This window comes from Sus scrofa, chromosome 15 (assembly GCF_054392235.1).
Source record: "Sus scrofa isolate SSC_HxYL_T2T_F1_AM1 chromosome 15, Sscrofa_HxYL_maternal_Yorkshire_Landrace_v2.0, whole genome shotgun sequence".
Classification (NCBI taxonomy): Eukaryota; Metazoa; Chordata; class Mammalia; order Artiodactyla; family Suidae; genus Sus; species Sus scrofa.
Genome location: NC_139397.1, coordinates 110,337,997 through 110,351,410, shown reverse-complemented (window position 1 = coordinate 110,351,410; position 13,414 = coordinate 110,337,997). Strand labels below are relative to the sequence as shown.

The following is a 13,414-nucleotide window of genomic DNA, read 5'->3' as shown; positions in this document are numbered from 1 at the left end:
AATGTAAAAGGAATTCAGAGCAATCTGTTCTATCTCTACCTTCCCTGCGAGTAAGGTGGGCACTTCCTCCTGTTTTATGATTCCACGTGGGAGGAGTTGCTGAGATTAACTCTCCAGCCTCTCTCAGCTCCTTACTCCTTTCCTTGGCAGGAGGAAAGACTCCTCTGGAAAGCGAAGTTTGGAAGAGAAACTGGACATGTGTGGACAGCTCAGCCCTCAAGTTCCCCACACTGAGTACAAATTGAGCTCCACTTCCACAGGGGCTGTAAGATAGATGGGGCAAAGCACTCAGGAGAGGCCAGGGGTTGCTCAGTGCTGTCAATGCCTGCCTACCTGCCAGAAGATTCCCAGCACATCCTCTTGAGTGATAAACCCAAAGTCATTTTCTTCAACCTTGCCTCTAACAGTAAGAAAGCTGCTTCCTCTCCAGCTTGATTTCTAGGCATTTTTCTCACATGCTTCCCAACTAGGTGGGGGGAGGGGGGGATATTATCTATTAGACCTCTGTCTTGGTTTCTGTCTGCTGCACAATAAACACCCCCCAAAACATGCAGCTCTTCTCATCTGAACCAGCTTGGCTGACCTCTGCTGGCAGGTTGGCTGGCAGCTGGCTGATCGGAGATGCCCTCACTCCTAGGTCTGGTGCTTCATTCCACATGTCTCTCATCACCCAGCAGACCTGCCCAGGTTCTTACACACGGGGGTGATGAGAGTTTCCCCACAGAAGCAAGAGAGGACAGGCCTCAACACAGAACCAATTTTCGAGTCTCTCATTGTGCCACATTTGCGAATTACCCCACTGACTGAAAAAAATCTCATGGCCAGGCGTTCAGTCGTTGAGCAAGGGGACTCCCCAAGAATGTGGGCGCAAGCTAAGAAACCACGGTGACCATTCCTGAAAACACCCTATCAGCTTTAGGTTATTCAAAATAAAATGGTCACTAAATCTTTTCACACTCTTCCCATTGAGGGGTGGTATCTACATCCCCCACACCTGACACTGGGCAAGCTTGGACTTAACGGTTGAGTCAAAGCAATGCTATATGATTCCCCGGGCTACTCAGGCTTCTTCCCAGTTCTCTTGGAGAGTTGCTGTCATGATGTTACTCCTGGAACACTCCCTTCTCAGAACCTAGCTGCCCTAGAGGAAGAGGCCCAACTCACCTGAGGCCATATGTAGGTGGCTCTAGTTAACAGTCTAGCTGAGCTCAGCCCTGAATCACCCCAGCCCAGGAGCCTGAAGGTGAGTGACGAAGCCTCCAGCAGACTCCAACCTGTGTTCCTGCAAGTCGCCCGCAACCCCAGAGTATCCTCAGGTGAGTCCCCATACATTGTGGAGACAAACAAACCCTGCTGAGCTCCATCTGAGTTCCTAACCCATAGGATCCAAGAACATGTAAAATGACCGCTGTTTTACTCCACTAAGTTTGGGGGGGGCAGGGGCGCGGTATTGGGCAGTAATAATAACTGAACCACACACCAATTTCTACATTTATTTTCCTTCATAACCACAGGATTATTTCACTTCTTTCAAGTCGGACAGAGATGTCAGGAACAGAGGAAGCTTGATTACCAATGAATTTGTTTGCCTTTTTGGGATTTAGAAAAAGTGTTTTAAAAGGATGAGCATAGAATAGTCCGATAAAATCATCCAATAAAGAAGACGTATTATTAGTCAAACTTCTCTATGTTAAACTGTGCTTCCTACACATTACGTATTTACATGATTATTAGTTAACTCAACACATTCCATGTCAGACACTATTTCAGTTGCTCTCATTCAGCAACGAACCATGCAAACTAAGTCTCTGTCATTATAGGGTATATATTTGGCCAGGAACTAGAGACAATAAACAAATAAATATACAAAAATGAAAAGAAGCAAACATTTATTGACTGCTTACCATGTGCCAGTTACAAGTGGTTTAGATATTGACCATTTACAACTCATCACAACCCTATGAGACCAGTACTTTTCTCCTCATTTCGAAGATAAAGAAATGGAGGCACCGAGAATTAGATAATTTGCTGTTTAGACATTGGAAACTACATGATACATCATTGAGAGCTGCATGAGTAGGCTCATGGATACGTCCCAAAATGATAAAGCTAGAAAATATAGAGCCTGCCTATATTTAAGCAACTCCCTCCCCATCTCTAGCATTCGTTGAGCACCTACTGCGTGCCAAGAATCACTCTAGGCTCTCGATACACGATCGTGAATGGGACAGTTCTATCTCCTGTCCTTACAGTTTCCTCAGGTATAGGCACGCTTGAAAAATTAAGGCTTTTCCATAGCTCTGTGTCTTCTTTCAGGAGACAAAATCCCTCGAGACCTGTACCACATTTCCTCCGGTTTGAATTGCCATTTAGTGCCACAATTACAAGAAAGTATCTGAGGTATAACTGAATCACTTTGCTGTACACCTCAAACTAACACCACATTGTAAATCAACTATACTCCAATATAAAATAAAAATTAAATTTAAAAAAGTATCTGTGACTATTAAAAAAGCAAGAGGTTGCCAAACATTGTGAGTTCATAACGCTACATCTAAAATCCTCAAATGTAAACGCCTAAGTTTTAGGAGACCAACAAGTATTAACAAAGTAGGAGAAATATTACCTCATATCAGCCAAACAGCTCGATATGCTTCCATATTTTATCTTCTCTACTTAGGTAAATGTTTGCCATTTTCTATTTTTGCAACAACTCTCTCCTAGAGACCCTAAGCTCAGGGATACATAGCTTTCAAGTGACTTCAAGACTTAAGTTTTAGGGCATGCCTCTCTCAGAAACAGAGTAAGGCATTGGGCTTTCTTTTCCACTTCCTTGGTACACAACTGGCTCAAGTGACCCTGAGACTTTTTCAAGGAAATAACTAGAGCCAACAATGACCTATGCTTTCACTGGTGGCTGCTGGGAAAGGAGGCAAGAGAGACTTCTGACACAATGGCAAATCCTGTCTTCTTTCGAGACTACAAGCAGTTAACTTTTGGCAGCTTAGAGGGAACCAGAGTGGGTTTACCCGTTGCTGTATTCCCCCCTTAAGCCAGCAGGCAGCAGCTCCCAGTGGCCACCACTGACTCAGTCCTCTATATACATGGGTGAGATTTCCTGCTCTCACCACTAATGTATCCCTTTCCTTTCCAAAGAAGAGGATACTCCAAAATACCAGGGTGTTCCCACCACCACAAATTTCAATATAATTTCATTGTGGGAACAAATGGTAACAAACACCATATGAGATCCATTCATGATGATATATTAATCTTCATTGGAAATGAACTGAGCATTTACTATTTATTCTCCATGGATACTGCAATTAAAACTTCAAAATGTAAAACCTAACGTATTTTCAAATATTTATAATAAAGTCATCCTTAAATATTTTCCTAGAGGCCTCAAGAGTAAGACTTGATTCAACCTTTCCAGAATGTTCTATAATAAAAAAAGTTAATTTATCTTCATTTTAAAAATAGTGCATCATTCACTACTACATACAAAATCAGTAAGTAACAAGGACCTACTGCATAGCACAGGGAAATCTACCCAATACTCTGCAATGGCCTATATGGGAAAAGAATGTGAAAAAAAAATGGACAAACGTATAACTAAATCACTTTGCTATATACCTGAAGCTAACGCAACACTGTAAGTCAACTACACTCCAATAAAATTTTTAAAAATAAGATTTAAAGAGAAAACAATAGTTTAGTCTTTAATTAATAACTAGAGTTAATTAGTCTTGCAAGAAACCAGTGCTAATGATTTACAAACATCTTTCAGAATATAAGCTAATCATTCCTTAATACGGTGGTCTTAAAACTGAGGTATACTTTTTCCTACATGGCTGTCATCAGTGGCCATACACTGTGAAGGAGGCTTGCGTGATAAACTTGGCAGGGTTACAATCGTTTGCTTCTGGTGGTATCAGATATGGTTTGCCTGAGTACCTCTACTCCTACATAAATAGAACTATCCTAGCCAATTTCATTTCAGATTAAAACATCCTCTTCAAGAAGTTTCTCCAATAATAGCACAATTTTACAAATATAGATAATCTCAGTGCATGACACACAAACTAAAATGGGAAATTATTTAAATACTACAAATGGTAGAAATGGGAAGACTCATGGAATTCATCCAGTTCAATCTTGCTGTTTCCAGGAAGAGGACGCTCCAGCCCTAGAAGTTCATTCTATACATTTTTTTTTTTTTAACTTCAGCTGCATAGTGTGCCCAGATTACTAAAAACACTAACTTTCAAATGGCATTCCTCTGGTTCTAGAGTTCATCAGGAGAATCTCAGGGGCCACTTTGCGGTCTCTGGGTTCTGGCTACTCATGTACTACTGTTTAACCAGATCAGGCCTTGTTTTATCTGTTTCATATCTGAAACAAAATTTCAATCTGGAGAAGGAATGCCACTGCTATAACAAAACTGGATGAGCAGTGCTTTGGACACTTGAGTCAATTTGTTATTTTTGTATCTAGCACAAACTTAGATTTTTTTTTTTTCATTCTAACAATCCCAATAGCATCTTAGGAGGTGAGGAAGTCAGAGGCAGTGGGGTAGTGTGGCCTTCAAAAAAACAAGAGGCTAACCAGGTTGTGGCTCCAACTGGAGGTGCATGAACCTGAGTTGTCATCATACACTTTCCAAACCAATCAACTACGAAATCAACATGAGCAGAGACATCAGGGCAGTACCACACGTACTGCAGCTCCAAAGCACTGACGAAGGGGCCTTACTGACAAAAGATTCTGATCACTGTGCTCATTCTGGACCTGAAGCGAATAAACAGATCGACCTGATTTTGTTCAATTTTTTTCATTTTCTACAATCAGAAGTCATGATTGCAGTAGTAAATCCATGTCTCTACTTAACAGATGGCTCACATTTCAACTACCTAAATACACTGGAAGACAAAAGTTCTCACTAAAATTTGAAGTATAGATTTTTCTCATTCTATTGGATGTTACCCCAAAAGTTATTAGGTGAAAACCAATTATTTATATTTTGTTTTTAAACACAGAATAATTTTGTTAAAGAAAGTAATGGCTGGAGAGTCTTTTTATTACTAGATTCAGCTGAAGGCCTACAAAATATAAAACACAGTTGGGTTAATACTTACTTCCTTAGCAGACTTCTAAAATGTTTTTCAAAGACTTTTCAAAAAGTTTGAAAGATGTCAAATGATCTTTTAAAAGATCTAGAAACTGAGTACTGTAAAACAATATGCTGTACAGCAGAAATTGACAGAACAATGTCAATCAACTACAACAGAAACAATAAAAACCAAAAAATAAAAATTAAAAAAAATATAAAACAATCTGAAGTGAATAGGTTAAAAATCTAAGTATAGAAAAAGGACATGTATTCTTATATCTATCTCTTGAAGACACGAGTAGCTAAAATATTCTCTTCTATGTTTTACTATTCTGAACTTCTTTAAAATACTCACAGTTACTTATCACTCCTCCCAGCGGATCGCCTTTAAAATCGAATTCAATATCCATATATTTGCCCTGCCAAAGAAAGACTTTGTTAAGTTTTCAAGTTCACCTCAAAATATTCAGTCAGTGTATCTTCTTAAAGCACAGCATACTAAGCCCTTTATACATCTGTTTAAATGTAATTAAGAAAGATAGTTTATATAACTGTGACACAAAACAATATGCCTCCATAAATAATTCATACTAAATACCCATTAGCTGGAAGTAAACATATCCCATTGCTAATGTAAGAATAGATTTTTTCAGCCATCATGATAACTTTTCCATTTCAGTTATGTGTTTCAAACCTCTCAAGGGTGTGTGTATTCAAGAATAAGAACGGGGAAAAATAAGTATTCCTGGCATATGTACTACTTTGGGATATCAATTATTTCATTTTTATAAGCTAAGTATGTTTTAAGCCAAGGCTAGACTTTCAAAACACACTGGACAGTGAATAAAATGGAACACTTCAAATTCTGTCTTTATATCTACTCAAACCAAATGCACAACTGAGTGGTGGGATCAACTCGAATCAAAAGCTGATTATTATTACATTCTCTGGCTTTTGACCTAGATTATGCAGCAATATATAACCCATGTTCATATTATACTTTATAGATGGTACCTTAAACACACGTGGAGTCATACCATGATTTTTTAGAAAAAGGGTCTATGATTGTCTGGTTAAAGAGTAACAAGCCTAACAGAACCCTGACAGCTGTTTTTTTGTTTGGAAAGGGGTGTGTTGATCTAATAAGGAGTCTTTGGTTTTGTTTCATGTTCTACCTTAGGCAGATCGATGGTTTGTAAATAATTCTCCCAGAGAATTACTTTGATCCTGTTTTCAAAATAATGGTAAGGGAGAAGAAACACAATCACATGGCACACAATCCACAATGCCATTTGTGACTTTTTATTATCTTGTGCATGCCCCCGATTCTCCTTCATTGCCATGTGGGTCATCTGGCCTTTTTAAGTCTTCATTTAGTCATTAAGCAAATGTCTATGAAGCATTTGCTAGATAGTAATGTGGGCATAGCTCCCGCCCTCAAGGAACTTACAGTCTGGGGGGAAACTGAAACATCAACAGCACGTAAGCCTATACGGGGATGCATCTCACAGTGGATCAAGGTGCTGGGCACAAAGAACAGGGGGCAGAGGGGGGCGGGAAGTCTGCCTTTGCTTAAATGCAGAGTATCAGGAAAAGTCAGGCAGGCAAGGAGGTAGGCGGTCAGGAAAGAACAGGTATGAGACTGGTATCGGTGAGGACACTAAGGGAGGTCAGAGCACATCATGACACCGACATGTTCTCCTAACAGCAAAGCTTATCATTAATGGTTCCTCAACAAGGATGCCATGATCAGACCTGCCTCTTTCCACTCTGGCTACTGTGGAATGGACTGGAATGGAGCTGTCATATGTAGCTGATAGAGGTGGCAGCAATTAGGGCAGAAATGGTGGTGGCTTTTAGCAGGAGTGGCAAAAGAAGAAAGTAAACAGAGTTGAGAGCTACGCAGAGAGTCACAATGACAGGTTGCGGTTGGACTTAGAGGTAAGAAGTAAGGTGTTGAGAATTTGAAAGTACAAGAATGTGGCCCAGGCAACAGAGTGGACAGTGATGCCCTCCAGGATAGGAGGGGACCCTGGAGGTGAAGCAGCTATGAAGGGGGAAGAAAGAGTAATAACTTCACTAGAGAGTCAGCGGTTGGTCACACAAGAGGGGACAACTTTGATGGAAGGTGGAACCTCGACACAGGAGGCCACAGGTGGGGCAGGTGAGTGTGGGACACGAAGAGTGTGGATACTGACATGGGGACAGGTGAGGCATCAGGAAACAGGGCCAGTTTGGTTTGAGAGCTTGGAGAGGCTGATTTCTATGAAGTAGGCATAATATCATCAGCTGAGAGGGAAGGATGGGAGGTTTGAAGAAAGCAGAATAAACACTGCAGAAAAGGGAAAAGGAAGCTGACCTGGGTAACTCTTGAACAGCGCTGAGAACTCAGCTGATGCGGTACTGATGACTTCCTAGAAGCTTGGTTCAATTACCAACAGTTTCCTTTTATTTTGTAGGCAGTAAACAAAATAAAGTCTGAGACCCCGATCCTGCTACTCCAGGCCCTCCAGCTGGGGCCCAGACCCATCTTTTCGGGCTTTGGGGACATGGCTCCATTCCACAGAGCCTCTGGCCTGTCCCCTAACTCTGGTAAATGCAGGTCCACACTGGTTTCTCTCCTTGCTTTCTTCATGCTGTGCTGCCAGCTCCTCCTGCTCTCTACCTGATTCTGGCTCCTTTAAATATTACAAGCCCACTCAGGACTGTCCCCTGCCCCTGCCCCTGCCCCCTCCTGCATTTCTATTCAGAGCTTCCATAACACGTCATCTGTACTTTTCATGGGGAGACTTACTAGTTTACGTGTCGTGTTATAATTATTTCTAGACATGCTCATTTTTCCTGACTAGTCTCTAAGCTTCTTAAAAATAGGTATTCAATCATCAATAAATGTTTCCTGAGTGTCCACCATGGCACCAGCCCAGGGGCCACGCCAGTGAACATGAGGCCAAGGTGCTCACTTCCACACTCCTGCTGTCTAGGGTCAAGGATGCTGTAAATGGGGGAAGTGAGCACAGTAACTCCAGAGACTGGAGAACGCCTAAAAGATGAAAACAGGATGATGTCACAGACTCTGCGAAAGGCACCATGGATGTTCCCAGGCCAGGAATCAAACCTGCATCACAGCAGTGACAGCACTGTATCCTTCACCACCAGGCCACCAGGGATTCCGGTGAGTCTCTTTCTTAATAGAAGCTCAATACGTCAAATCAGAGTGCTGGGGAGAAGCACTGGAGGGCCCCTCCATGGGAACACTGGTCCACACTGTCAGCCACTATGACATGTGTAACTAGGCCATCACAGGGTCCACCAGATTTCTCATTGCAGAGATCCAGACGTTTATTCTGGGTTAACCAGTCAAACACAGTCGAAGGAAATGTAATTTCCCTGGAGTCATAAAGCCCTGTTATATATACAGTAGTAATTTTAAATAGAGTAGAGTTCTACTATAATATTTTAACACAGACTTGAGTATACCTGGTCAAAGTCACAGATCACAAAGCAGAGAAATGACTAAAAACAGGGCATGAAATGATTTAGCTTATAATCAAGTATTAATCTCATATCTTAATACCTGTGTTATAATAGGATTTCTCTCAAGTTCCTTAAAAGGCAAATCACCTGCCAAGCCTTTCACTAGCTTTTACAGTATCTTTTAAGTACTGATGATTCTTTAAGCAATATGGTTCTCTGCAGTTTTATGGTCTACAGACTTAATATATTTGAAATATTTTTTGAAGTGTGTGTATGTGCGATCTGCCAAAAACAAAATTAAAATCTCTATCCTATAAAGAAGCTTAATCTATTGGAATAACTTCTATCTGCCCACACTTTGCACCTAATTCTATTTATGTAATGAGATTGGCCATTTTACCACAAAAGGAAAAGGCATGGCTCAAATCAGTTTTAACAACTTAAAGGGCTAATCCAATGGAAAAAATTCAGTGCCTTGGAATTAGGAACCTTAGCCTTCCACTTTCCAAGCTATCAAAACCATCTTCCACCTGAGGTCATTCTCATGCCTTAGGCACTAGATAATTCTAATGAGAGAAAACAAAGGGGGGAGGGGCTAAAAGAAGCTGGGGGGGTGAGAGGTGTGGGGGGTGTGCAGGAAGGGTCTCTGGTGGGAGGCACAGAAGACCATCTATAATGGTCCCCAGTAAAGTGTATGAGAAGACATTTTATCAGGTAGATGATCTCTTATTATAAAATTTATAGAACTGGTTAAATTATAGAAAAAAGGAACCAATTTCAAAATGCCACCATCACACTCAACGTATTTTCCCCAGCTGCCTCTAGGCAGTGTCTATGTCTCTGCAAAGACCAGAAGCAGCAAGGAAGGCAGCACAGCTGGAGAGACCCCAGGCCGAATGTGCAGAGTGCCTGCTGGAGAGTGATGGGAGAAGAGGCTGGGAAGGTTTCTATTAGTGGAATTAGCATTTTCCAACTCAACCAGACTCAAAACACCAATCAGCCTCAATTTTTACTAGTCAGTCCTCCCCCTACCGTCCATTACTTGCCAAACTTCCTGGTCTTAACTCTATAAAGTTTTACAATATACCTCCATCCTTTCTGGCCCCCTTGAAGAAAGGACAAGAGCTGCAGCATATACTAACTTGATGCCTAGTTTACCCTTCTTCCTACTTAATTTCTGTGTCTTAACTATGATTTCTAAATACCCAAATTCACATTAGTAAAGAGTTAGCCTCATTTAAATTGCTCACGGGAGTTCCCTTAATGCTCAGCGGGTTAAGGATCCAGCATTAAGTCCCTGATGTGGCTCTGGTTACAGCTGTAACATGGGTTCTATGCCTGGCCCAGGAACTGCCACATGCCGTGGCCAAAAAATAAATAAATAAAAATTTATAAATAAACTGCTCATGGAATTTTGTGATAGCAAATATGAAAAATAACAACTTGTCATTCCAAGAAGAATTAAAAAGGAAAATTTCAGAAAGCAAAAAAAGTCCTCATTGAACTTCTGGCCTATGTCTCAATAGGGATGGTGTTTCTTATTTTTTCAATGTGTGTATTAAGAAATGTTATACATCTATGGGTTGTTTAAATATACATGAACTAAATATTAGTGCTAACACTTATGCTTATACAAATACTTACAAATCTAGAAGAGTTGTCATTCCTTACAGTCTTGGCGTTTCCAAAAGCTGGTAGGAAAGAAACAGATGTGTGGTCAAAAGGGACAGAAAAATAGTTTCAGGACAAAAGATAAAATAAATGTATTATTTGACATCTATAAATCCTAGAAATGTTAACTTGGAGCAATGACATTTCTGTCCAGAATTTCCATAAAATCCACTTAACATCAGTCTTAACAAGCTGCTAAAGCTTCCATGTTTCCCTATAAATTCACAGAAAAGGGATCATTCCTAGGATTCACAGAATTTTTTTTAAGTACCACTGTAAACTCAATCTTGTCCAATTCAATTCCTTTTAACTGTTTGGACAGGAATCAATGGAATTGATTTCAATTCAATTTCTTAATCAATGGAATGGCTGGCAAGCAGGGCTTGCCTTGATCATTCCTAGGATTCACAGAATTTTTTTTAAGTACCACTGTAAACTCAATCTTGTCCAATTCAATTCCTTTTAACTGTTTGGACAGGAATCAATGGAATTGATTTCAATTTCAATTTCTTAATCAATGGAATGGCTGGCAAGCAGGGCTTCTGTGCTCTTCTGCCAGTGAACAAGGTGATTCAGAGATGACTACTTAATATGATCAAACGTTTTCTAAAATGCAATGGATGAGGTTTCCAGGTAGAAAAAGGGATGAGAAAATTTAAATTGTTTAACTCTGAAACTAAAACTATTTAAATGTAATTAAATACATAACTCAAATACGGACAGAGTAAGAGATTCTGGAAACTACCATCTAAAAATGCCACATAGTTTCATTAGTGTATGTCCATCAGACCCAAGTGAAGCTTTCCAAAAAATAAAAACAAACACATTCGCCCACAATGCAAAATCCAAGTCTGTCCCAGTCAGCTGCTTGGAGGAGCTGGAATTCATCACAGGACTCCTTGCAAATGAAAGCACCTAAGAACCACAGGGATGATACTGCCCATGCACAGAATGCTCCTGTTTGACACAGGCATTTATTTCAGTGTCCTAAGGTAAAAGGATGACTTCACCAAGCTTACGCACAAGGCAGCAGCAAATCAACCTAAGCCATGGTGGTAGGGAATTCCTTGGAATAAATATAAATCAGTTAAGCAGAGGGGATCCTTGTGTGATGCTCCAAAGCCCAGTAGTGCACCTCACACTTTAATGTGTAAACCAAGCACCTGAAGATCAGGTTCAAGTGAAAACTTTGGTTCAGTGAGTCTAGGGATGGGCATGAAATTCTGATTTTCTACCAATACCCTCCCCACCCCATCTCAGGCTGTCCTGGGAGCTGTGGGACACAGTATAGCTGGCAACACCTGAGAGTGATGCACGATGATGTGGCCAAAAGAAATCAATCTTTAGATTAAGAGGCCGGGCATCAAACTCCTGGAAGCCTCTGCAACTTCATTAAATTAAACAGAGGAAAGAAGATTAGAGTAACAAGAGCTCAAATGACTACTACTGGCCCAAAGCTGGTCCAAGTTTTGGAAGCAATCATCTGATCAAGGTGCGGAATGCTCACTTTGGATATTCAGTAGCCAAACCTGCTGAGTTATATTTCATGGGAGCTGGTATTTTTATTTTTGATTGTAAAAAAAAAAAGGGGGGGGGGTTCCTGCTCAGTTAAGAGAAAATGCACAAAATCAACACAGGGCAAGTTCTTTGATTCAGAGATTCTACTTGGAATGGGTGTGGTCTGGTAGATCTCTGACACAGCGTTCTCTCTTCAAGAGAAAGGAAGCTGAGATGTGAAACAAGGAAAACTGCACATGGGAAATACTCAAATACTTGCTGAAGAGGTTCACATCCTTATCACACATCCACCACCAGCTAAAGGGCTTTTTCATTTTTGCTTTTTAGGGCCACACCCTCAACATATGGAAGTTCCCAGGCTAGAGGTTGAATTGGAGCTGCAGCTGCCAACCGGCCTACACCGTAGCCACAGCAAAGCCAGATCTGAGCTGCATTTGTGACCTACACCACAGCTCACAGCAGTGCCAGATCCTTACCCACTAAGCAAGGACAGGCATCAAATCGGCATCCTCACGGATACTAATCAGGTTCATTGCTGCTGAGCCACAACAGGAACTCCACTTAAAGAGCTTTAACAAGTGCAGTTCTGATTATCTTGAGTGTTGACCTAGTCATCATGAAGACCATGACATTTTTCGTGTTTTCACAAGCTAGATCTTTGTGGTGGGTATGAAAATGCAGGGGTGCCAAGTAAACTAATTTGCATAGCCCCAAAGTCCAGCTCAAGATGCTGATACATAAAGGAGAGTTTATTGCGGCTTGAAGGTCAAGGGCAAGTCAAGGAATTGCTTCAAAAAAACTTTATTCAGGGCACCATTCGCAAGCTATAAACCATCTTTTCATCAAACAAATCTGAGTTGCACATTACTAAACACTGAGGTCTTTTATTGTGAGCCACAGAATCAAAAACAAGTGTTCCATTATAGAACACTTGAGACACATTCCTCAATTGTTTTTTTAAGTTCATTGTTCTAAACGTTCATTTACAGTAGCAGCTCCAGTTAAAAAGTAAAGCATTCCCATAAAAGATAATACATGCCCACAGTAGACATTTCTTCCATTTCCTGCACTAGGGCCTAGTTTCAAATACCACTGAATAAAGGGCCAGATTCTAATCACATATGCAAGCTATAGCATTCCATAGTGTTTCTGCTTTAGATCACAGCATTCTTAGAATAAGTATCTACAGAAATACAACACATATAACTTAAAAGCAAAAGACAGGAAACAAAAAGTCAAATATTGGAATAATAAGATGGAGCTAGAACACTTTCTATATCAGCTTCCTTATTTGTTAAGGCACTGAAGGGGAAGAAAGAGCTGTAACAATATAATGCTGTTTTGGCCTTTGCTTCTCACAAGCAAAGTACTGTCATGAATCTTATTTCACTATCTAGGAGATAAAGACGCATGGTGTCTCTTTGCAATAAAGTGGAAGGAGAAGCTAGGCCTAAGTAATGAAGACAATGGGCAGGGTTCTGTCCCTCCATACTGGGGGGGGGCGGGGGTGCTCACCCACCCCGAAGCAACTCTGCTTTAATCCATGTTAAACCTTGTCCTTCCATGACTTTGAACAAAAGGCTTAAACCAAACTACTCTTCTAGACCAGACATTCTGATCAGGGGCAGTCTTGTCCCC

The 13,414-nt window shown here is 40.8% G+C and overlaps 1 protein-coding gene across 6 annotated transcripts in view; it reads right to left on the bottom strand.

Moving 5' to 3' along the window:
• MYO1B (myosin IB) overlaps positions 1-13,414 on the bottom strand; it is a 191,559-nt gene that overhangs the window by 70,098 nt on the left and 108,047 nt on the right. For all 6 annotated transcript variants that reach the window (XM_021075958.2, XM_021075961.2, XM_021075964.2 and 3 more), the window contains exons 6-7: positions 10,232-10,278; positions 5,469-5,532 (exon numbers count right to left, since the gene is read on the bottom strand). In XM_021075958.2, the coding sequence (XP_020931617.1) occupies positions 5,469-5,532; positions 10,232-10,278 (111 nt within the window). The remainder of the gene's footprint in view (positions 1-5,468; positions 5,533-10,231; positions 10,279-13,414) is intronic.